At 47.1% G+C, this 23,184-nt stretch overlaps 1 protein-coding gene across 5 annotated transcripts in view; it reads left to right on the top strand.

The window, feature by feature from the left end:
* PLA2G4C (phospholipase A2 group IVC) overlaps positions 1-23,184 on the top strand; it is a 65,907-nt gene that overhangs the window by 25,448 nt on the left and 17,275 nt on the right. For 4 of the 5 annotated variants that reach the window (XR_008516656.2, XM_024237685.3, XM_054540823.2 and 1 more), the window contains exons 9-13: positions 81-110; positions 3,677-3,730; positions 10,936-10,989; positions 13,489-13,596; positions 20,471-20,566. Coding sequence is in view for 4 of the 5 variants with exons in the window: in XM_024237685.3 (XP_024093453.3) it covers positions 81-110; positions 3,677-3,730; positions 10,936-10,989; positions 13,489-13,596; positions 20,471-20,566 (342 nt within the window). In the remaining variant the exon portion in view is untranslated. The remainder of the gene's footprint in view (positions 1-80; positions 111-3,676; positions 3,731-10,935; positions 10,990-13,488; positions 13,597-20,470; positions 20,567-23,184) is intronic. The other variant, XM_054540824.2, reaches the window with a different exon arrangement.

Here is a 23,184-nt window from a genome sequence, read left to right as displayed (position 1 = left end):
CAGGTCATCTGTATTTTTTATGTTATAACTAGGGACTTGTTGTACAGATAAACATTCCCCCTGCTTCTACTCTTTTGCAGACCAGTTAAGGAATCTTCTGACCCTAAGAGGTAAGCATCCTACTTCGTCATTAATCCCTGATGATAATGTGGACTGCACACTTGCTTGAGGCCAGCCATTGTCCTAGGAACATTACATGTATGATTCATTTGGTACCCATTTGAATTCTTTATCTGGTATTTCAAAGATTTCATCTTGATTTGGATCTATTGCTGGAGAGGTAGTGTGATCTTTTGGGGGTGCTGTAGAACCATGTTTTGTCATATTACCAAAGTTACTTTTCTGATTCCTTCTCATTTGAGTAGACTATTTCTTTTAATTATTCTTGAATTTATGTTTGATTTGACTGTGTTTTTTTTTCTTTTTTCCGCTTAAGGATGTGACTTTAATGTCCCTAGCTAATTATAGCCTAATTTGGTCCTTGGTGCTTTCAGGAGTGAAGACCGTAAGAGTTCCTTGGATATAGGGAGTCTTTGTGTGATGGCTTTCTCATATGCTGGTTGTAGAAGCAATGTGCTCACTGTGTGAGCAAGTTCACTGTTGCCTACAGGGCTGGAATGGTAGAAGTCTCTTGAAGCTTACCTCATTCCCCACAAGGCATGCAATTTTTTTCCCCAGTATTTTATTGAGTGGTTTGATGGTTCAGGCTTCAGGTCTGTAGGGGAGTGCATAGGAAGTGATTGTGGCCAAAGCATGTGAGTAAATGCAACACCCAATGGTGAGCAAAGGTCCCTGCCTTGACAGAGATGGCTGGAGGAGCTCTCAGTGAGTTGCACCGAGATTTTTTTTTTTGGAGACAGAGTTTGGCTCTTGTTGCCCAGGCTGGAGTACAATGGCATGATCTCAGCTCACCCCACAACCTCCGCCTTCTGAGTTCAAGCAATTCTCCTGCCGCAGCCTCCTGAGTAGCTGGGATTACAGGCACTTGCCACCATGCCCAGCTAATTTTGTATTTTTAGTAGAGACGGGGTTTCTCCATGTTGGTCAGGCTGGTCTCGAACTCCTGACCTCAGGTGATCTGCCCACCTCGGCCTCCCAAAGTGCTGGGATTACAGCCGTGAGCCACCATGCCCAGCTGTGCACCGTGATCTTATCAGGCAGAAGGGTTGGAGCCACCTCAGCTCCCCTGCCAGGTCACCCGGAAAGCCATCCACCTCTCAGACACACTCGTGATCCAGTGCTCCAGCTATTCAGATCAGACAGGCATCTCTTTTCATCTGTAGGAATGTTGGTGTTCCAAGTAGAGAGGAACTGTGAATCTGTCTCTTGTGCCAGCCTAAACCTAGAGGGGCTCCTCCTGTGGGGATGCAGTCACCCTGATGTGTTCCAGAAAGGCTGTCTATAGTTGTACCCATGCTGCGCTCCCATGGGAGAAACCCCAACTGTGCCCGTGGCAATGGAAGAGAGGGGAAAGACATCCCCTTCTCCAAGACCCTTCATGCACACCAGGGCTGTCTGATGGTTGGGTTAGAGCTGTGGGCTTTCCGTGCTGAGCCCAGCACTGAAACTGTGTCCCTGCTGAAATGAACTTCCCACCAGCAGAAAGATCTGATTTTCAAGGCCTGCTGTCCAGATTCTTTTGTCCCATGGGGTGTTCCCTTGATGTGGTGCACTCCCCATTCCCCTAGGATAGTAGTTACTGGGCACCAGACTACAGTGAGTGTTATTGTTCCTCTGGGTCTAGCCACCCAGTGAAGCTGCCACACTTCAGGCTGGTTCTTGGGAATGTCTCCAAGGAATCTGGTAATGTCACCTGTCCTCGAGACTCCCAGCAATGGGAAGCAGCACCAGCTCTAATGGGGGTGGCAGGAGAGAGACACAGGCTCTGTGAGATTCCTTGCTTATAGACAGCCTTAGTATGTTGGCTTCCTTGAATGCTACTTACAGTAGTAATGAACTGATCACGTGGACAGACTCAGGACCTCCTGGTTAGCCAGAGTGGTGCACACAGTGGTGATAGCTGAGGACATAGAGCCATTTTCTCCTTCTTGGGCCCGGTGTTATCCTACCAGGAGATGCTGTCGTGGACTATGTTGGTTGGCCTCCACCCAGCAGGTGGAGCACCAGCTGCAGGAGTAGCAGTGGGATGTTCTCTTGCCCTATGTTGCCCAGGGTGGCTACTCTTGTTTCTCAGGCAATGGGCAGAGCCATAGAGTTCCCAAAAGTTTCCGTCCTTTGTATTAAGCCACCAGGGTGGGTGGCAGGGCAAAGCTAGGTGTGGGCTGGGTCAGGCAGTTTACTGCTCTAACTCTCCCTGTGCAGGGCAAGCAGCAGCTCCTGTGGGTATGAGGGGGTGGGGGTGGTTTTCAGACCCATGTGCTGATAATCCAGAGAGGAATGTTTCTGCCTCTGCTGCACAGAAGAGTTTGTGCAGGGAGTGGGGAGTGGCAGGTGGCAGTAAGCCCCACGCGGATCCCACACACTTGGCAAGGCAGATCTCCTCCCACCCTGTTCCACTGGCAGTGGTGAGCTAAGTTCCAGGCAGCCTGTGCTCAGAACTTGCAAATGCCCCCAAGTCATAAGCTTTCCCTGCAGAGATAGCAATCACTGCTTTCAGGCCATGCCCCTCCCCATCTATCCCACCTAGCCATGTGCCAGGGTCCTGCACACGTGTCTGCAGCTTGCTTTTCATTCACCCCATGTGGGTGGAGAAGTTCACCTCCACCCACAGTTATCTCATGAAACCCAGCTGGGGGCTTCTTTCAACCTGCAACCACCACCTGAACTTTTTGGCTGACCACTGCAGGGTGCCCTGTGAGGAACAATAAGGAATGGCTTCCCTGGGTCCATACTGGGATCTGGGAGTGCATGCAGGGTTCTTCCCACAGCTCCTACTTATGTTCCATGAACCTCCCCAAGTCATATCCTGCACTGAATAGGGTTAAGGTCTTTCCCCAGAGACTGGATTTTCAGGATCCCTGGTGTGGTGGGGGCGTGTATCCTGCAAACAGTCTTTCCCCATCTCACACCCTGGGGACTCGCAGCCCTTCACTTGAGTCACAGTGTAGGCTGCAGCCCATCACTTCCTTCAAAGGGACTGTGGATTCCTTCAGATTTCCTGTCTAATTCCTGAATCACTTCTTTGAAAAAAAGGTTCACAGTGTGAATCTCTACACAGTGTTTTGTCCTTCCAAGTGGGAGGGGTATGCCAGCAATGCCTCTAATCCAACATGTTTGCTGTCCTGCTCTTTCATAGTAGGACAGCTAGGACTTTCCAGAAGTGCCCCCATAAATCTGCATGGGCCAGAGCTTGACCTCCCCCTAGCTGCAAGGGAGGCAGGGAAATATTTGCCCTTCCTGCCTGTGGGCTGAGAAATGTTGGCATGGAAGGGAGCTTGAAATGGCCTTGGAGTAGCCAGTCTACAGTGTCTGGCTGGCTCCACCCATAGAAGGTTCATAAGGACAAATCTGTCTTGTTTACTGCTATATTCCAGCAGCCAGAAGAGTGCCGGGTGCCCACTAATTGCTTCATAAATATTTATGGAATGGAAGAATGATCTTTCTTCCTGCTGCAGATCCCTGCAGTGCTTTATACCGGTCTGCTGGTGCTTTGAATATCAAGCATGACAGTCACGTGATGGAGAATGTTTGAATTTTATTGCTCTTTTCTTGGCAGGTTTATGGAGAAGGGCTGTTGCTAATGCTAAAAGCATTGGACGCCTTATTTTTGGTGAGTATTTGGGGAACAGAAAGGTCAAAGCCTAGAGATATTTTATGCAAGGAGATTCACAGTACTTTGCCTGCATGTGACAGAAAAGAGGCCTGTGTATAATTGTTCTAGCAAACACATTTCCTGACATTTATTCTCATATACTGAACACTGATTATGGGCAGCCGGGAAGAGCACAGAGTGGATGAGAGTACAGACCCCCTTGGAAGGAATGTTGCTGCGGTACATGTGAGCTTTGTGACCTCTGAAAAGTTACCTAACCTCTCTGTGCCTCAGTTTCTGCCTCTGTGCCGTGTGGGTGATGATAATAGTAGTTATGAGGATTAAATGAGTTAATTCATCAAAAGCACATAGGACAGTGCCTGGTAGATAAAGGCACTCAGTAAACATTAGCAATCTGGCTGGATGCAGTGGCTGACACCCATAATCGCAACACTTGGGAGGCTAAGGCGGGCGGATCACTTGAGGCCGGGAGTTCAAGTTTCTGATCCTGGCCGACAGGTGTGTGGAGCTGGTGCCTGCTACTTCCAGGCCTGGCTACAAAAAGCCTTCTGTGGCTCTCCAGCTCTCTCCTCTCATGGCACAGACAAGGAGACCTTGTGCCAAGAGGAGAAGCTCTTAAACCCGGGAGGCGGAGGTTGCAGTGAGCTGAGATCACACCATTGCACTCCAGCCTGGGCAACAAGATGCAAGCAGCTTGGCCCGGCGCAGTGGCTCATGCCTGTAATCCCAGCACTTTGGGAGGCCCAGGCGGACAGATCACTTGAGGTCAAGGGTTCGAGTGCAAGCTGGGTAACATGACGAAAATGCATCTCTACTAAAAATACAAAAATTAGCCAAGTATGGTGGCGCACGCCTGTGATCCCAGCTACTCAGGAGGTTGAAGCACAAGAATTGCTTGAAACCAAGAGGCAAAGGCTGCAGTGAGCTAAGATCACACCACTACAGTCCAGTCTGGGCAACAGAGCAAGACTCCATCTCACAAAAAAAAAAAAAAAAAAAAAAAGGCATTCGTTACCTGTTCATCATTTAACCCTTTGAATAACCTGAAGAAGTAGATGCTGTTGTCCCCTCCATTTTGCTGAGAGCCACCGGGTCATGGGAAGGATGCGTGACTCACCTATGTAACTGGTTGGTGAGTGCAGACACAGGGATCTATAGGGGAATTGTGTGGTGGTTCTGATCCAAAGCCTGTCTGCCTGAATCCACATCCCAGCTCTGCCTGTCATGCGTTAGTGACCCTAGAAAGCTGCTTAAATTCTCTGTGAAAAGAATTTAAAAATAAAGAAATGAGGGGCTGGGCGCCGTGGCTCACACCTGTAATCTCAGCACTTTGAGAGGCTGAGGTGGGCAGATCATCTGAGGTCGGGAGTTTGAGACCAGCCTGACCAACATGGAGAAACCCCCTCTCTACTAAAAATACAAAATTAGCCAGGCGTGGTGGTGCATGCCTGTAATCCCAGCTACACGGGAGGCTGAGGCAGGAGAATCGCTTGAACCCAGGAGGTGGAGGTTGCAGTGAGCTGAGATCGCACCATTGCACTCCAGCCTGGGCAACAAGAGTGAAACACAGTCTCAAAAAAAAAGAAAAAGAAAAAGAAAAAAAAATGAAACAAACAAAAAAAAAAGAAAAGAAAATCAACAACAACAAAATTCTCTGTGACCCAATTTCTCCTTTGTAAAATGGAGACAATAGTGCATAGCCCCAATCTTGTATATTTATATCAAATAAATGTAAATATACATCAAATATACAAGATTGGGACTATGTACTATTTGATGTGGGGTTTAAATGACCTCATATATGTAAAGTACTTAGAGCAAAGCTTGACACATGGGAGTGTCCTCTTAAATGTCAGTATTATTTTTATTATCTCTTGTATTGTTAGAAAAAGCAAGCCAGGGCCAGGCGCCGTGGCTCATGCCTGTAATCCCAGCACTTTGGAGGGTGAGGTGGGCAGTTCACAAGGTCAGGAGATCGAGACCATCCTGGCTAACACAGTGAAACCCCGTCTCTACTAAAAAATACAAAAAATTAGCCGGGCGTAGTGGCGGGCGCCTGTAGTCCCAGCTACTCGGAAGGCTGAGGCAGGAGAATGCGTGAACCTGGGAGGCGCAGCTTGCGGTGAGCTGAGATCACACCACTGCACTCCAGCCTGGGCGACAGAGCAAGACTCCGTCTCAAACAAAAAAGAAAGAAAGAAAAAGCAAGCCGGGCACAGTGGCTCACACCTGTAATCCCAGCACTTTGGGAGGCTGAGGTGGGTGGATCACTTGAGGTCAGGAGTCCGAGACCAGCCTGGCCAACATGGTGAAACCTTGTTTCTACTAAAAATACAAAAATTAACTGGGCGTGGTGGCGGGCACCTGTTAATCCCATCTACTTGGGAGGCTGAAGCAGGAGAATTGCTTGAACCCGGGAGGCAGGGGTTGCAGTGAGCTGAGATCGCACCACTATACTCCAGGCTGGGCAACAGATCGAGACTGTGTCTCAAAAAAAAAAAAAAGAAAGAAAGAAAAAGAAAAAAAAGCAGACAAAATTTATTTATTGACAATTCAAAAATTTGAAAAAGATGAAGCAGAAGCTTGACCTAACCGACATGTATCAGGACTCAGCTTTCTATCGCATTTTCAGCACGTGGAAAAATTGAATTTTGATTTGATCTCAAGTAAAAATTTATAACATGTACAATATTTTAATTATAGGGATCAACACTGCTACTATTAGGTAATAATGTTTTCAAATATTATGTTAAGATTTTTTTGTTTTGTTGAATTTTTACTTCAATAGCTTTTAGGGTACAAGTGGTTTCTGTTACACGGTGAATTATGTAGTAGTAAATTCTGAGACTGTAGTCCACTCATCAGTGTATGTTTTAGAGTATGTTGCATTCAATATGTAGTTTTTTGGTTTTGTTTTTTGAGACAGTCTCACTCTGTTGCCCAGGCTGGAGTGCAGTAGCAAGATCTCGTCTCACTGCAACCTCTGTATCCTGGGTTCAAGTGCTTCTCCTGCCTCAGCCTCCCTGGTAGGTGGAATTACAGGCACGTACCACCATGCCCGGCTAATTTTTATATTTTTAGTAGAGATGAGGTTTTGCCCTGTTGGTCAGGCTGGTCTCGAACTTCTGAGCTCAAGCAATCTGCCCGCCTTGGCCTCCCAAAGTGCTGGGATTACAGACATGAGCCACCACACCTGGCCCCAATGTGTAGTGTTTTTTTGTTTTTGTTCTTGTTTTTTGTGATGGAATTTCACTCTTGTTGCCGAGGCTGGAGTGCAATGGAGCGATCTCTGCTCACTGCAACCTCTGCCTCCTGGGTTCAAGCCATTCTCCTGCCTCAACCTCCCAAGTAGCTGGGACTATAGGCATGCACCACCATGCCTGGCTAATTTTGTATTTTTTTAGTACAGACAGAGTTTCTCCATGTTGGTCAGACTGGTCTCGAACTCCTGACCTCAGGTGATCCACCTGCCTCGGCCTCCCAAAGTGCCAGGATTACAGGCATGACCCACCACTCCTGGCCCCAATGTGTAGTTTTTTATCCCCACCTCTCTACCCTCCCCTTTCTGAATCTCTGGAGTCCGTTATGCCACTCTGTATGCCTTTGCATACCCATAGCTTAGCTCCCACTTAAAAGTGAGAACATATGGTTTTTGGTTTTACATTCCTGAGTTACTTCACTTAGAATGATGGCCTCCATCCAAGTTTCTGCAAAAGACATTATTTTATTCTTTTTTATGGCTGAGTCGTATTCCATGGTGTTTATATACCACATATTCTGTATCCACTCATTGGTCAATGGGCACTTAGGTGGGTTCATCTTTCTTTTTTTTTTTTTTTTTGAGACAGTCTCACTCTGTCACCCAGGCTGGAGTGCAGTGGCGCGATCTCGGCTCACCACAAGCTCCGCCTCCCAGGTTCACACCATTCTCCTGCCACAGCCTCCTGAGTAGCTGGGACTACAGGCACCCGCCACTGTGCCCAGCTAATTTTTTTTTTTTTTTGTATTTTTAGTAGAGACGGGTGTTAGCCAGGATGGTCTCGATCTCCTGACCTCATGATCCACCCGCCTCGGCCTCCCAAAGTGCTGGGATTACAGGCATGAGCCACCATGCTCAGCCGGTTCCACATCTTTCAATTGTGAATTGTGCTGCTATAAACATACATGTGCACGTGTCTTTTTTTTTTTTTTTTCTGAGGCAGAGTCTCGCTCTGTTGCCCAGGCTGGAATGCAGTGGTGCAATCTCACTGCAACCTCCAACTCGCAGGTTCAAGTGATTCTCCTGCCTCAGCCTCCCAAGTAGCTGAAACTACAGGTGTGCACCACCGCATCCAGCTAATTTTTGTATTTTTAGTAGAGATGGGGTTTCACCATGTTGGCCAGGCTGGTCTTGAACTCCTGACCTCGAGTGATCTGCCCTCCTCGGCCTCCCAAAGTGTTGGGATTACAGGCGTGAGCCACTGCACCCAGCCCACAAGTGTCTTTTTCATATAATGGCTGCCTTTCCTTTGGGTAGATACCCAGTAGTGGGATTGCTGGATCGAATGGTAGATCTACTTTTAGTTCTTTGAGGACTCTCCATACTGTTTTCCATAGAGGTTGTACTAATTTACATTCCCACCAGCAGTGTGTTAGTGTCACATTTTCACCACATCCACACCAACGTCTATGGGTTTTTTTTGAATTTTTATCAATGGCCATTCTTGTGGGAGTACGATGGTATCTCATTGTGGCTTTAATTTGCATTTCTTTAATGATTAGTGATACTGACCATTTTTTCATATGTTTCTTGGCCACTGGAATATCTTCTTTTGAGAAATGTCTGTTCATATCATTGGGATGCTTTTCGGTGGGATTATTCGTTTTCTTCTTGCTGATTTCTTTGAGTTCCTTATAGGTTCTGTATAATCATCTTTTGTGGATGCCTAGTTTGCAAATATTTGCTCCCATTCAGTGGGTTATGTGTTTACTCTGATAATTATTTCCTTTGCTGTACAGAAGCTTTTTAATTTACTCAGGTCCCATATATTTATTTATTTTTGAGACGGAGTCTCACTCCGTCACCCAGGCTTCAGTGCAGCAGCACGATCTCGGCTCACTGCAATCTCCACCTCCCAGACTTAAGCAATTCTCCTGCCTCAGCCTCCTGAGTAGCTGGGATTACAGGCATCCAACACCATACCTGGCCAATTTTTGTATTTTTAATAGAGATGGGGTTTCATCCTGTTGGTCTGGAACTCCTGACCTTAAGATCCACCCAGCTGGGCCTCCCAAAGTGCCAGGATTACAGGCATGAGCCACCGTTCCCATATATCCATATGTTTATTTTTGTTTTTGTTGCATTTGCTTTTGGGCTCTTGGTCATGAACTTGTTGCCCAAGCCAACATCTAGAAGAGTTTTTCTGATGTTATCTTCTAGAATTTTTATGGTTTCTGGTCTTATATTTAAGTCTTTGATGCAAATTCACATTGAATTTGTGAGTTGATTTTTGTATAAGGTGAGAAATAAGGATCCAGCTTCATTCTCCTACATGTGGCTTGCCAGTTATCCCAGCACCATTTGTTGAATAAGGTGCCCTTTCCCTCACTTTATGTTTTTGTTTGCTTTGTCAAAGATCAGTTGGCTGTCTAAGTATTTGGCTTTATTTCTGGGCTCTCTATTCTGTTCCATTGTTTTACATGCCTAATTTTATACCAGTATGATACAGTTTTGGTAACTATAGGCTTGTAGTATAATTTGATTGGGTAATGTGATGCCTCCAGATTTGTTCTTTTTGCTTAGTCTTTGCTTTGGCTATGCAGGCTCTTTTTTGGTTCATATGAATTTTAGGATTGTGGCTGAGTGTGGTAGCTCATGTCTGTAATCCCAGCACTTTGGGAGGCCAAGGTGGTTGGATCACCTGAGGTCAGGAGTTCGAGACCAGCCTGGCCAACATGGTGAAACCCTGTCTGTACTAAAAATACAAAAATTAGCCAGGCATGGTGCATGCGCCTGTAATCCCAACTACTCAGGAGGCTGAGGCAGGAGAATCACTTGAACCTGGGAAGCAGAGGTTGCAGTGAGCCAAAATCGGCCATTGCACTCCAGCCTGGGCAACAGAGTGAGACTATGTCTCAAAAAAAAAACAAAACAAAACAAAAAAAACCCAGAATGTTAGGATTTTTTAGTTCTGTGAAAAATGATAGTATTTTGATGGGAATTACATTGAACTTGTAGATTCCTTTTGGCAGTGTGGTCATTTTCCCAATATTGATTCTACCCATCCATGAGCATGGGATGTGTTTCCATTTGTTTGTGTCGCCTATGATTTCTTTCAGCAGTGTTTTGTAGTTTTCCTTGTAGTAGTCTTTCACCTCCTTGGTTAGGTATATTCCTGAGTATTTTATTTTATTTTTTTGCAGCTGTTGTAAAAGGGGTTGAGTTCTTGATTTGAACCTCAGCTTGGTCACTGTTGGTGTATAGCAGTGCTACTGATTTATGTACATTGATTTTGTGTCCTGAAACTCTACTGAATTCATTCATCAGACCTAGGAGCTTTTTGGATGAGTCTTTAGGGTTTTCTAGGTGTACAATCGTATCATCAGTGAACAGTAACAGTTTGACTTCCTCTTTACCAGTTTGGATGCCCTTCATTTCTTTCTCTTGTCTGATGGCTGTGGCTAGGACTTCCAGTACTATGTTGAATACAAGTGGTAAAAGTGGGCATCCTTGTCTTATTCCAGTTCTCGGGGGAATGCTTTAAACTTTTCCCTGTTCAGTGTAATGTTGGCTGTGGGTCTGTCATAGATGGCTTTTATTACATTGAAGTATGTCTCTTGTATACCGATTTTGTTGAGGGCTTTAATCATAAAGGGATGTGGGATTTTGTGAAATGCTTCTGCATCTCCTATGATTTTTGTTTTTAATTCGGTTTCCGTGATATATCACATTTGTTGACTTGTGTATGTTAAGCCATCCCTGCATTCCTGGTATGAAACCCACTTGATCACATCATGGCAAATTTCAAGCTACCAACATGAGGTCACTGAGCACAGAGTTGGAAGACAGGTACAAAATTAGTTCTCCAGAACCTGTATCAACAGACTCCAACCCATGGCTGCCATTTCTATTAAAGAGACGTCCCTGCAGGTAATCTGTATTTTCTATAACTAGTGACTTTACTGTACAGTTAAACATTCCCCCTGCCTCTGCTCTTTTGCAGCCCGATTACTGAGGCTGCAAGAAAGTTTGCAAGGGGAACATCCTCCCCCAGAAGGTAAGCATCCTACTTTGCCATGAATCCCTAATGATAGTGTGGACTGCACACTGGCTTGAAGTCAGCCATTGTCCTAAAAACTTTACGTGTCTGATTCATGTGGTGCTCCTTTGGGAATGGAGAGGAGCATGGACTCTCACAGGTTCCTGAGGCCACGCAGCCAGGAGGGGGCAGGATCGGAGTTCAAACTGACACACTCTAACCATAGGATCCATGTACATAGCCGTCAGATATACCCTAGGTATGCCTAGGATCCAAGTGTCAGAGGCAGAAAATGGGAACAGCCTGAGGCAATTAGCAAATTGAGAGGAAAAATACTTCCCAAAACTACATGGGTTGGGAGTAATGAAGGAGCCAGACGACCTATGGTGGGAGTATGGAGAACAAGAACAAAGTATCAGATGAATTCTGTATGGAGAAGTTGGATTATATTATGGAGGAGACTATATTTGTTCAGGAGAGGCTACACTGCGCAAAGAAACCACAAATTGCTATAGCTTAAGACACGAAGGGTTTCTATTTTGCTTACCCAAAAAGCAATATGGGTTGAGTGTTCTTCCAGGGCAACTTGGCTCCATGTGGAACTTAGGCATCCAAGCTGTTTGCGTCTTTTTTTCCTTTCTTTTCTTTTCTTTTCTTTCTTTCTTTCTTTTTTTTTTGGAGACAGAGTCTAGCTCTGTCACCCAGGCTGGAGTGCAGTGGCACAATCTCAGCTCACTGCAACCTCTGCCTTCCAGGTTCCAGCTACTCTCTTGCCCCAGACTCCTGAATAGCTGGGATTACAGGCACCTGCCACCACACCTGGCTAATTTTTGCATTTTTAGTAGAGATGAGTTTACTCTCTCTACTGAGTTTGCTCTCGAACTCCTGACCTCAAGTGATCTGCCTGCCTGGGCCTCCCAAAGTGCTGGGATTATGGGTGTGAGCCACCACACTGGGCCAAGCTGCTTGCATCTCGTTGCTTCTCCTCTTGGCACAAGGTCTCCTTGTCTGTTCCATGAGAGGAGAGAGCTGGAGAGCCACAGAAGGCCTTTTGTAGCCAGGCCTGGAAGTAGCAGGCACCAGCTCCACACACCTCCTGTTGGCCAGGATCAGTCCCATGGCCCCAGCCTAACTACAGCAGAGGCTGACAAAGGTGGTCTTTCTTCCAGTTGTGGAAGATGCAAGTGTGGCTTTTTCACAGGCCAACAGTCAGGTACAGAGTGAAGGTAGGTCCTGAGCACAGCCCTGCATCCACTTCATGCCTCCCTCCCTGTTTTAGTTGTAAAGGCTGCCAGAACAAAGTGCCATACATAGGCTGGCTGGCTTAGCAACAACAGAGATTAATTTCTCAGTTCTGGAGGCTGGAAGTCCAAGATCAGAGTACCAGTAGGGTTGGATTCTGGGGAACCCTCTTCTGGGTTGCAGAGAGCCAACTTCTTGCCACATGGCACTCTTTAATGTTGTTTTTAGACATCAGCATTCACCATATGCTGGTTATAGACAAGTCTGGAAGGAGAATCTATCTCCAACCTACAAATGGCTAACTAACGTTGTGGGATGGTAGGCTGGTGATTGTACCACTGCACTCCAGCCTGGGTGACAGAGCGACAACCTGTCTCAACAACAACAACAAAAAAGAAATGGCAACCCCAAGGTGATGGTATTAAGAGATGGGGCCTTTGGGAGGTGTTGAGACCATGAGGGTGGAGCCCTCTTGATTCGGATTAATCCCTTATAAAAGAAGCCTCAGAGAGCTCACTCCAAGGAATGCGGTGAAGGTTGAAGGGTGGAATTTATGCAAAATGCCAAGATGAGCCTGGCAGGTGACGTTCTCAGCAAATGTGAGCAGAGCTATTATCAGTGTGTGTGAGAGAGGGAGAGTTGAGCATCATCTAATTCATGAGTGTGGATAAAAATAAAAGAGGGGATGCCAGGCATGGTAGCTCAATGCCTGTAATCCCAGCACTTTGGGAGGCTGAGGCGGGTGGATCACTTGAGGTCAGGAGTTCGAGACCAGCCTGGCCAACATGGTGAAACCCCATCTGTACTAAAAATACAAAAATTAGCCAGGCCTGGTGGTGGTGTGTGCCTGTAGTCCCAGATACTCCGGAGGCTGAGCCAGGGGAATCGCTTGAAACTGGGAGGCAGAGGTTGCAGTGAGCTGAGATTGCCCCATTGCACTCCAACCTGGGCAACAGAGCAAGACTCTGTCTTAAATAAATAAATAAATAAAAGAGGGGAAGACTTTGCCTCCAACCCTGAAGAAGATGGGCATGCAAAAGATGAGTAGAGGTGGAGGCAGAGATGAAGGAGCTAGAAAAAAGAGGCCAGAAAGTCAGAGAGAGCGAGGTAACATGGGGGGCAACAGAAGGCAAGGGGAGAGAAGGTCACCTGGAGAAGGAGGTCACCTCGGGAGGAACCGCAGGGCATTGCAGAAGATGAGGCAGAGTAGGGTCTGTGGTGTACTTGGCAGGGTACTTAAACAGCATCTGAGACCACCTGGGTTTCTTGATGTAGATGAAGGCGGTGAGCCTGAACACACCTGGCTGACTGAGATGCTCGAGAATTGGACCAGGACCTCCCTGGAAAAGCAGGAGCAGCCCCATGAGGACCCCGAAAGGAAAGGTACCATGTGTAGTGTGATAAGTGTCATCAACAGTAAGTGCCACCAACCTTCTCCCCGCTCTTGCTCTTCCCTACCCCTTTGGGCCAGTCCTGCAGGGGACATGACCAGATGTCCCACTGGTATAGTTTGGATGTTTGTTCCCTTCCAAATCTCATGTTGAAATGTAATCCCCCAGTGTAAATTAGTTCAACCATTGTAGAAGACAGTGTGGCAATTCCTCAAGGATCTAGATACAGAAATACCATTTGACTCAGCAATCCCATTACTGGGTATATGCCCAAAGGAATATAAATCATTCTGTTAGAAAGATACAGGCACATGTATGTTCACTGCAGCACTATTCACAATATCAAAGACATGGAATCAACCCAAATGCCCATCAGTGAAAAACTGGATAAAGAAAATGTGGTACATATACACCATGGAATACTATGCAGCCAGAAAAAGGAACAAGATCATGTCCTTTGCAGGGACATGGGTGGAGCTGGAAGTCATTATCCTCAGCAAACTAATGCAGGAACAGAAAATCAAACATCACATGTTCTCACTTATAAGTGGGAGATGAATGATGAGAACACATGGACACAGGGAGGGGAACAACACACACTGGGGCCTGTTGGGGGCGGTGGGGAGAAGAAGAGCCCCAGGAAAAATAGCTAATGCATGCGGGGCTTAATACCTAGGTGATGGGTTGATAGGTGCAGCAAACCACCATGGCACACATTTACCTATGTAACAAATCTGCACATCCTGCACATGTATCCTGGAACTTAAAATTAAATTAAATTAAAAGAAAAAGAAATGTAATCCCCAGTGTTGGAGGTGGGGTCTGGTGGAAGGTGATTGGATCATGGGGGCGGATCCCTCATGAATGACTTAGCGTCATCCTCTTGGTGATGAGTGAGTGCTTGCTCTGAGTTCATGTGAGATACGGTTGTTTAGAAGTGTGTGGCACCTTCCCCCTTGCTCTCTTGCTCCTGCTCTCGACAAGTGATGTGCCTGCTCCCCCTTCACCTTCCATCATGATTGGAAGCTTCCTGAGGCCCCACCAGAAGCAGATGCCAGCACCGTGCTTCCTATACAGCATCCAGAACTGTGAGCCAATTAAACCTCTTTTCTTTATAAATTATCCAACGTCAGGTACTTCTTTATAGCAATGCAAGAATGGACTGATACGCCCACCCTCTATCCACCCACCCGGCCATCCATCCGTCTAGGATGTCTTGAGTCATTAGCATGAAATAATAACTCTCCTAATAGCAGGCTGGGGGTAGGGGTGACAAAGGGGAAATGACAGACCAGGTGCCTGCCTGGAGGACTCATGGTCTAGAGGACAAGATGGAGAATAGACAGGTAAGCCAACCACAGGCAAGTCCATCCCTGACTGGGCTAAGTTCTGTGGAGAGGGCTGGGTGCAGTGGCTCACATCTGTAATCCCAGCACTTTGGGAGGCTGAGGCAGGAAGATCACTTGAGCCCAGGAGTTCAAGACAAGCTTGGGCAACATAGCAAGAACCCATCTCTACAAAAATTTTTTGTAAAAAATTAGCTGGGCATGGTAGTGCGTTCCCATGGTCCCAGCTACTCAGGAGGCTGAGGCAGGAGGATTGCTTGAGCCCAAGAGGTCGAGGCTGTAGTGAGCTATGATTGTGTCACTGCATTCCAGCCTGGGTGACAGAGCAAGACCCTGTCTCGAAAAAGTAATAAATAAGTAAATTCTACAGAGAGACAAGGAGAGGCGAGAGCAGGTACCTGGTGAGAAATTCTGAGAGTGAAGTAGCTTGGATGAGGGACAATGAAGACAGTTAGTTGCTAAGGCCACTACCTTCCTGAGATGACCCAGAGACAGCCAGTCTCACCCCCAGACATCCAACCTCTCACCTCTATGATGGCCTGGTGTCCAGGCACAGACACACCCAGAGTCCTCCTGACCAGCTGATCAGCAGCTCACCAAGGAAAGGAAATCAAAGTGTACTCTCTTCAGACTCTGTAGATTTCCTTTCCTCCTCCTTTTATTCATGTTACATAAATTCCTGTTTTTATCTCTGTTGGATGAAATCAGTCTATTCTCTGGTTTCCTTTGTCTACAATTTAAAGAAGGAGCCGACTATTAACTTGATGTCTGTGAGCTATTGTTGTCCAAGCTCCCCTTAGATGGGGTTGATGAAGAAGGCTCCTTTTCCAAGGCGATAGCTCAGAAGCAACTTGAAGAATGAGTGACAATGAGCCTACCAAGTGGAAATGTGGGGAAAGTCAGCCAGAGTTCATCTACTGACTTCAGTCTGGCAGATGAGAGGCTTGGGTTTACCCCTCTGGTGGGTAATGGAGAGAGATGGAATGTGCCACACGAAGCCTCACTATGACTTTCCATAATGCCTGGCTCCTGTGCTGAGATGGGAACATACATCCTAACCGGGCATGGTGGTGTGTGCACCTGTAGTCCCAGCTATTCAGGGAGGCTGAGGTGGGAGGATTCCTTAAGCCCAGGAGTTGGAGGCTGCAGTGAACTATGAGTGCACCACTGCACTCAGAGTGAGACCCCTATCCCTTAAAAAGTTTTCTTTTAAAGAACATATTTTTTTGTTTTGTTTTTTGTTTTTGTTTGTTTGTTTGAGATGGAGTCTCGCTCTGTCACCCAAGCTGGAGTGTGGTGGTGCAATTTTGGCTCACTGCAACCTCCGCCTCCCGGGTTCAAGCGATTCTCCTGCCTCAGCCTCCCGAGTAGCTGGGACAACAGGCACGCACCGCCACACCCAGCTAATTTTTGTAGTTTTAGTAGAGACAGGGTTTCATCATATTGGCCAGGCTGGTCTCGAACTCCTGACCTTGTGATCCGCCCACCTCAGCCTCCCAAAGTGCTGGGATTACAGGCGTGAGCCACTGCGCCCAGCCAATTCTTAACTTACTGTAAGATATACTTGAGCCCAGGCGTTCAAGACTAGCCTGGACAACACTGTGAGACCTCATCTTTTTTAAACAAAATTAATAAATAGATAAAACATTTTAAAAAGCCAGGTGTGATGGCTCACGCCTGTAGTCCCAGCTACTCAGGAGGCTGAGGCGGGAGGGTCGCTTGAGGCCAGGAGTTAAAGACCAGCTAGCCTAGGCGGGAGGGTCGCTTGAGGCCAGGAGTTAAAGACCAGCTAGCCTGGGCAACGTAGTGAGACCTCCTCTCTAAAATAAATAAATAAAAGTATAAGATCGAATGGCCGGGCGTGGTGGCTCATGGCTGTAATCCCAGCAATTTGAGAGGCCGAGGAGGGTGGATCGCTTGAGGTCAGGAGCTTGAGATCAGCCTCGCCAACATGGCAAACCCTGTCTCTACTAAAAATGCAAAAATACAAAATTCGCCGGGCGTGGTGGCACATGCCTGTAATCCTAGCTACTCGGGAGGCTGAGGCAGGAGAATCGCTTGAACCCAGGAGGCGGAGGTTGCAGTGAGCTGAGATCACGCCATTGCACTCCAGCCTGGGCAACAAGAGTGAAACTCTGTCTCGAAAAAAAAGAAGAAGTATGGAGTCCTCAGGCCACGTTTAGTTTGCTTTAACATGTTAAATATTAAAGGGTTATACAAAGCAATGTAGGTGTGATTTGCTTTTGTGCTGCTAAAATCTTGTAGAAGTTAATATTTATTAAGTGCCTACTATTTGCTAGATGTGTTAGGTTTCTTCAGAGAAACAGAGCCAATAAGATATCTATCTATATCTACCTATCTATGTCTCTGTCTGCCCAAATCTATATATCTATGTCTATGTATTTATAGCTATCTATCTCTGTCTATCTAACTAGAGATATTTATTTTAACAAATTGGCTCATGGGATTGTGAAGATGACAAGTCCAAAATCCATGGGGCAGGCCAACAGGCCAGAAACTGAGACAGGATTTTTTAAAATTTAATTTAATTTAAAGTTTGAGGATACATGTGCGGGACGTGCAGGTTTGTTACCCAGGTAAACGTATGCCATGGTGGTTTGCTGCACCTATCAACCCATCACCTAGGTATTAAGCCCCACATGCATTAGCTGTTGACCCTGATGTTTTCCCTCCCACCGCCCCCTCAACAGGCCCCAGTGTGTGTTGTTCCCCTCCCTGTGTCCATGTGTTCTCATCATTCAGCTCCCACTTATAAGTGAGAATATGTGGTGTTTGGTTTTCTGTTCCTGCATTAGTTTGCTGAGGATAATGACTTCCAGCTCCATCCCTGTCCCTGCAAAGGACATGATCTTGTTCCTTTTTCTGGCTGCATAGTATTCCATGGTGTATATGTACCACATTTTCTTTATCCAGTCTACCATTGATGGGTATATTTGGTTGATTCCATGTCTTTGCTATTGTGAATAGTGCTGCAATGAGCATACACATGCCTGAGGCGGAATTTGACACTCCAGTCTGGAGGCGGAATTTCTTCTCCAGAAACTGTTTTGCCCTTAAAGCCTTCAACTGAGTAGATGAGGCCCACCCACATTACTGAGAATGATCTTCTGGAAGTCAATTGATTTTGGCTGTCAACCACGTCTACAAAATACCTTCACAGCCACACCTAGGCTAGCGTTTGATTAAATAACTGGTTACTGTGGCCATGTTAAACCATCCTCCCAACATCCTAAGTGCTATAGGTAGACTCCTATCTATTCCTCATAAATCTGTAAGGGATAGGTGTTACTCTCTCTTCCTGGTTTTACAGACGAGAACAGACATGTTAAGTAACTTGCTCAGGGGCCCAGTGCAGTGGCTCATGTTTGTAATCCTAGCACTTTGGGAGGCCGAGGTGGGTGGATCACCTGAGGTCAGGAGTTCGAGACCAGCCTGGCCAACACAGCGAAACCCCGTCTCTACTACAAATACAAAAAAATATTTAGCCAGGCGTAGTGGTGAGTGCCTGTGGTCCTAGTTACTCGGGAGGCTGAGGCAGGAGAATCACTTGAGCCCAGGAGGCGGAGGTTGCAGTGAGCCGAGATTGCACCACTGCACTATAGCCTGGGTGACAGAGCAAGACTGTCTCAAGAAAAAAATAAATAAATAAAAGTAACTTGCTCAGGGTCACACAGCTAATGAGTGAAGAAGTCAAATTCAAATCGGCATCTAGCTCAAGCACCTACCTCCCTACTAGCTTTGCTCTGTTGCCACTGTGCCCATTGCTGTTCAGAGAAAGGATTAGAGCTGGAAAACCAGGAAGAGAGAAATCAGAGCGGGAGGCAGTGTTGCATCCTGGATGGAAAAGATGCTGCATAAGGTACTGGCAGATGAGACTGGGAGGAGCAGAGACACTGAAGAGGAGGTGGAATTGGCAGGTCTTGATAGTCCAGTGTGAGGGTGAGGAAGAGGCAGACGTCTGGGATAATGACCCGGTTTATCCCTGAGTGACTTGGCAGCTCTTGGGCTGAGGAAGGGAGCACAGGAAAGTGTGCTGGGCATTTTGGAACAGCTCCTGGAACATTCTGCATCGTTCTCCCCCATGAACCTAAAGAGAACAAGCGTATTTCCTCAGATACACAGGTGATCATACAGTCATTAAATTGCCATCTTTTCCTTGCCAACTCCCCCAACCCCAACGGCTCAAAGTCATCTCACCTGTGGCTCAATGATAGCTGCTGGATCTGACGGCCAGGACCCCCAGGCCCCTGGATGCCAACCTTTCCCAGCTCACCAGATTTGTCAGCTCTGCTGCCCTAACAAAAGTTGAAGCGGGGTGGCTTCAACTATAGGCTTTTATTTCCTCACCGTTTTGTTTTTTTTTTTTTGAGATGGGGTTTCACCATGTTGCCCAGGCTGGTCTCGAACCCCTGACCTCAAGTGACCCACCCACCTGGGCCTCCCAGAGTGCTGGAATTGCAGATGTGAGTCACTGTGCCTGGCCTTATTTTCTCACAATTCTGCAGGCAGGAAGTCCAAGATCAAGGTGCCAGTGGGGTCAGTTTCTCCTGAGGCCTCTCTCCATGGCTTGTGGATGGATGGCCGCCTTCTCACCGCATCCTCCCAGCCCAGCCTTTCCTCTGTGCACATGCATTCTTGGTGTCTTCCTTTTTTTTTTTTTTTTAGATACAAGGTCTCACTTGTATCTAAATGATCTGAGTGATACAAGTGAGGCTGGAATGCCCCCAGGCTGGAGTGCAGTGGCACGATCATAGTTCACTTCAGCCTTGAACTATTGGGTTCAAGTGATCCTCCTGCCTCAGCCTCCTGAATAGCTGGGACCACAGGCATGCATTAATATGCCCAGCTAATTTGTTTATTTTATTTTATTTTTATTTTATTTTATTTTTGTAAAGATGCGGTCTCACTCTCTTGCCCAAGCTGGTCTCAAACTTCTGGGCTCAAGCGATCCTCCCACCTCAGCTTCCCTAAGTCCTGGGATTACTCTGGTGCCTGGCACTCTTTCTCTTCTCATAAAGACCCCAGTCCTATTGAATTAGCCTCAGTTATCCTGAATGACCACCCCCACCTTTTTTTTTTTTTTTTGAGATGGAGTCTCGCTCCGTCGTCAGGCTGGAGTTCAGTGGCATGATCTCGGCTCACTTCAGCCTCTGCCTCCCAGGTTCAAGCGATTCTCCTGCCTCAGCCTCCCGAGTAGCTGGGACTACAGGCATGCACCACCACGCCCAGCTAATTTTTGTATTTTTAGTAGAGACGGGGTTTCACCATGTTGGCCAGGCTGGTCTCGATCTCTTGGCATTGTGATCCTTCTGCCTCGGCCTCCCAAAGTGCTGTGATGACTGGCGTGAGCCACCGCGCCAGCCCTGAATGACCTTGTTAAAGGTCCTTTCTCCAAATACAACCCCATGGGGGATGAGGGCTTCCACATATGACTTTGGTGGGGGCAGAAACCACTCAGTCTCCTGAACTCACCTTGGCTGTCTCGGCTTCTTTCTCTAGGCTCACTCAGTAACTTTATGGATTTTGTGAAGAAAACAGGCATTTGCGCTTCGAAGTGGGAATGGGGGACCACTCACAACTTCCTGTACAAACACGGTGAGAAGACCCTCTTCCCACTGCCCTGGTCTGTCCTCGCATGTGAATGGGCTGGAGTAGGGGAAGGGGGCGGGCCTGAAACAATCCCAGGCTGGTCCTTCACCAGAGCTTTGGAGGGGAGGTGGTGTCAAGGTGCCCAGGGATCTGATTAGGGGAACTTTCGCTCAGTGGTGTGGTCCATACTGAAAAATGTGTGGCCTCGCTGCGAGTCCCAGTCATCGTGAAAAGCCTCACTGATTGCTTTCTCTGGTTTTGCAAAAATGCAAAAAACCCTAATTTCTTGTCAGCTAGTCCTAGGACCTGGTCTTCAAAAACACTTGTATGAGCCGGGCGCAGTGGCTCATGCCTGTAATCCCAGCACTTTGGGAGGCCAAGGTGGGCGGATCACTTGAGGTCAGGAGTTCAAGACCAGCTTGGCCAACATGGTAAAACCCTGTCTCTACTAAAAATACAAAAATTAGCCGGACAGGGTGGCAGGTGCCTGTAGTCCCAGCTACTCGGGAGGCTGAGGCAGGAGAATCGTTTGAACACAGGAGGCAGAGGTTGCAGTGAGCCGCGATCATCCCACTGCACTCCAACCTGGCAACAGAGCGAGACACCATCTAAAAAAAAAAAAAAAAAAGAAACACACTTGTGTGGGTTTTCCCTTCAGGGGACTGACCCTCTCATTCGGGTGGAATTGATGTCAGACTCCTGGGAACTCACACTAAGGCCATTTAGTAGTCTCCATAAGCTCCAATGTTCATGGCTGGTGGAGGTCCTCTCCTATGGCCGTGCCAGTCCCTGCACCACTCGTGTGTGTGTGTTTGTGTGTGTCTTGCTCTGTTGCCCAGGTGGGAATGCAGTGGTGCAATCATGGCTCACTGCAGCCTCGGCCTCCCCAGCTCAAGCAATCCTCCCATTTCAGCCTCCCGAATAGCTGGGAACACAGGCACACAGCACCATGCCCGGCTAATTTTTATTTTTCTTTTTCATAGAGATGGGGTCTCACTATGTTGCCCAGACTGATCTTGAACTCCTGGGCTCAAGCGATCCTCCCACCTCAGCCTCCCAAAGTGCTGGGATTACAGGTGTGAGCCACCCCACGCCTGTCCTTCCCCACTCTTTTGTTACAAGACTATCGTGAACATCTTTATGTTTGTGGGCCTGTTGCCCTTGTGCAAATCGGGAAAAGGTGCATCTTCCAGAGGGGTGAATTCCAAAGTGTGCTCCCTTGGCCAGGGCTGTGTGTGGCCTGGGAAAGGAACCCTGGCTGGATGTCGGTCCTGCTCACCTCTCCTGGGGTGCTTCCTACAAGGCACAGAGGACTTTAGCTGTGTCTGAGCACCATGCCACGCAGCTGCCGGGTCTTATGGCCTCGGAATACACTATCAAGCATCAAGTCACTGGATCATGGCGATGAGTGTTTTAGCATTAAATTTCTCCCTGAAGGGGTTGGTTGAAGTTGCTTTCTCAGTAGCAATATATGAGAGTGTAAACCAAAAATAAAATTCTAAGCCTCTCACCACTCAACCATCTGAATAGACCTCTCCTGTCAGCCAGGGCACTCCAAAGTTAACCTGAAAAATGGGTTCAGGCCCTGATGGGAAGTGGGGGTCGGACATGCCTCCTTATACATAAACTCCTCCCTTTTGGAATTCAGGAAAAGCCGACTAGCAGTCATGTCAACACAATTTTTTTTTTTTTTTTTGAGATGGAGTTTTGCTCTTTTTGCCCGGACTGGAGTGCAATGGCGCGATCTCAGCTCACCGCAACCTTGGCCTCCCGGGTTCAAGCGATTCTGCCTCCCGAGTAGCTGGGATCACAGGCATGTGCCATCACGCCTGGCTAATTTTGTATTTTTAGTAGAAACAGGGTTTCTCCATGTTGGTCAGGCTGGTCTCAAACTCCTGACCTCGTGATCTACCCACCTTGGCCTCCCAAAGTGTTGGGATTACAGGCGTGAGCCACCTCAACACAGATTTTAAGTCTGATAAGAAACATTTACATTCTGTTCTCTCTGAAGCCTGCTACCTGGAGGCTTCATCTACGTCATAAAACTTTGGTCTCCACAACCCCTTGTCATAACCCAGACATTCCTTTCTATTGCTAATAACTCTTTAAACCAATAGCCAATCAGATATTTTTATTTTATTTTCCATATATTTATTTATTTTTTATTTTTATTTATTTATTTATTTATTTATTTATTTTGCGATGGAGTGTTGCTCTGTCACCCAGGCTGCAGTACAGTGGTACAATCTTGGCTCACTGCAACCTCCACCTCCTGAGTTCAAGCGATTCTTCTGCCTCAGCCTCCCGAGTAGCTGGGATTACAGGCACATGTCACCATGCTCAGCTGATTTTTGTATTTTTAGTAGAGACAGGGTTTCACCACATTGGCCAGGCTGGTCTCAAACTCCTAAACTCAAATGATCTGCCCACCTTGGCCTCCCAAAGTGCTGGGATTATAGGTGTACAGGTGTGAGCCACTGTGCCCAACTGTCAATCAGAGAATTTTAAATCTACCTATAACCTGGAAGCCACCCCCCGACCCCTCCTCACCCCTCACCTCTACCCCTCCACGACTTCAAGTTGTCTCACCTTTCTGGACCAAACCAAGGTATATCTTAGATGTA

The sequence above is a fragment of the Pongo abelii genome, chromosome 20 (assembly GCF_028885655.2).
Source record: "Pongo abelii isolate AG06213 chromosome 20, NHGRI_mPonAbe1-v2.0_pri, whole genome shotgun sequence".
Classification (NCBI taxonomy): domain Eukaryota; kingdom Metazoa; phylum Chordata; class Mammalia; order Primates; family Hominidae; genus Pongo; species Pongo abelii.
Note: the sequence above shows the minus strand (reverse complement) of the source record. Positions and strands in the feature narration are given on the sequence as shown.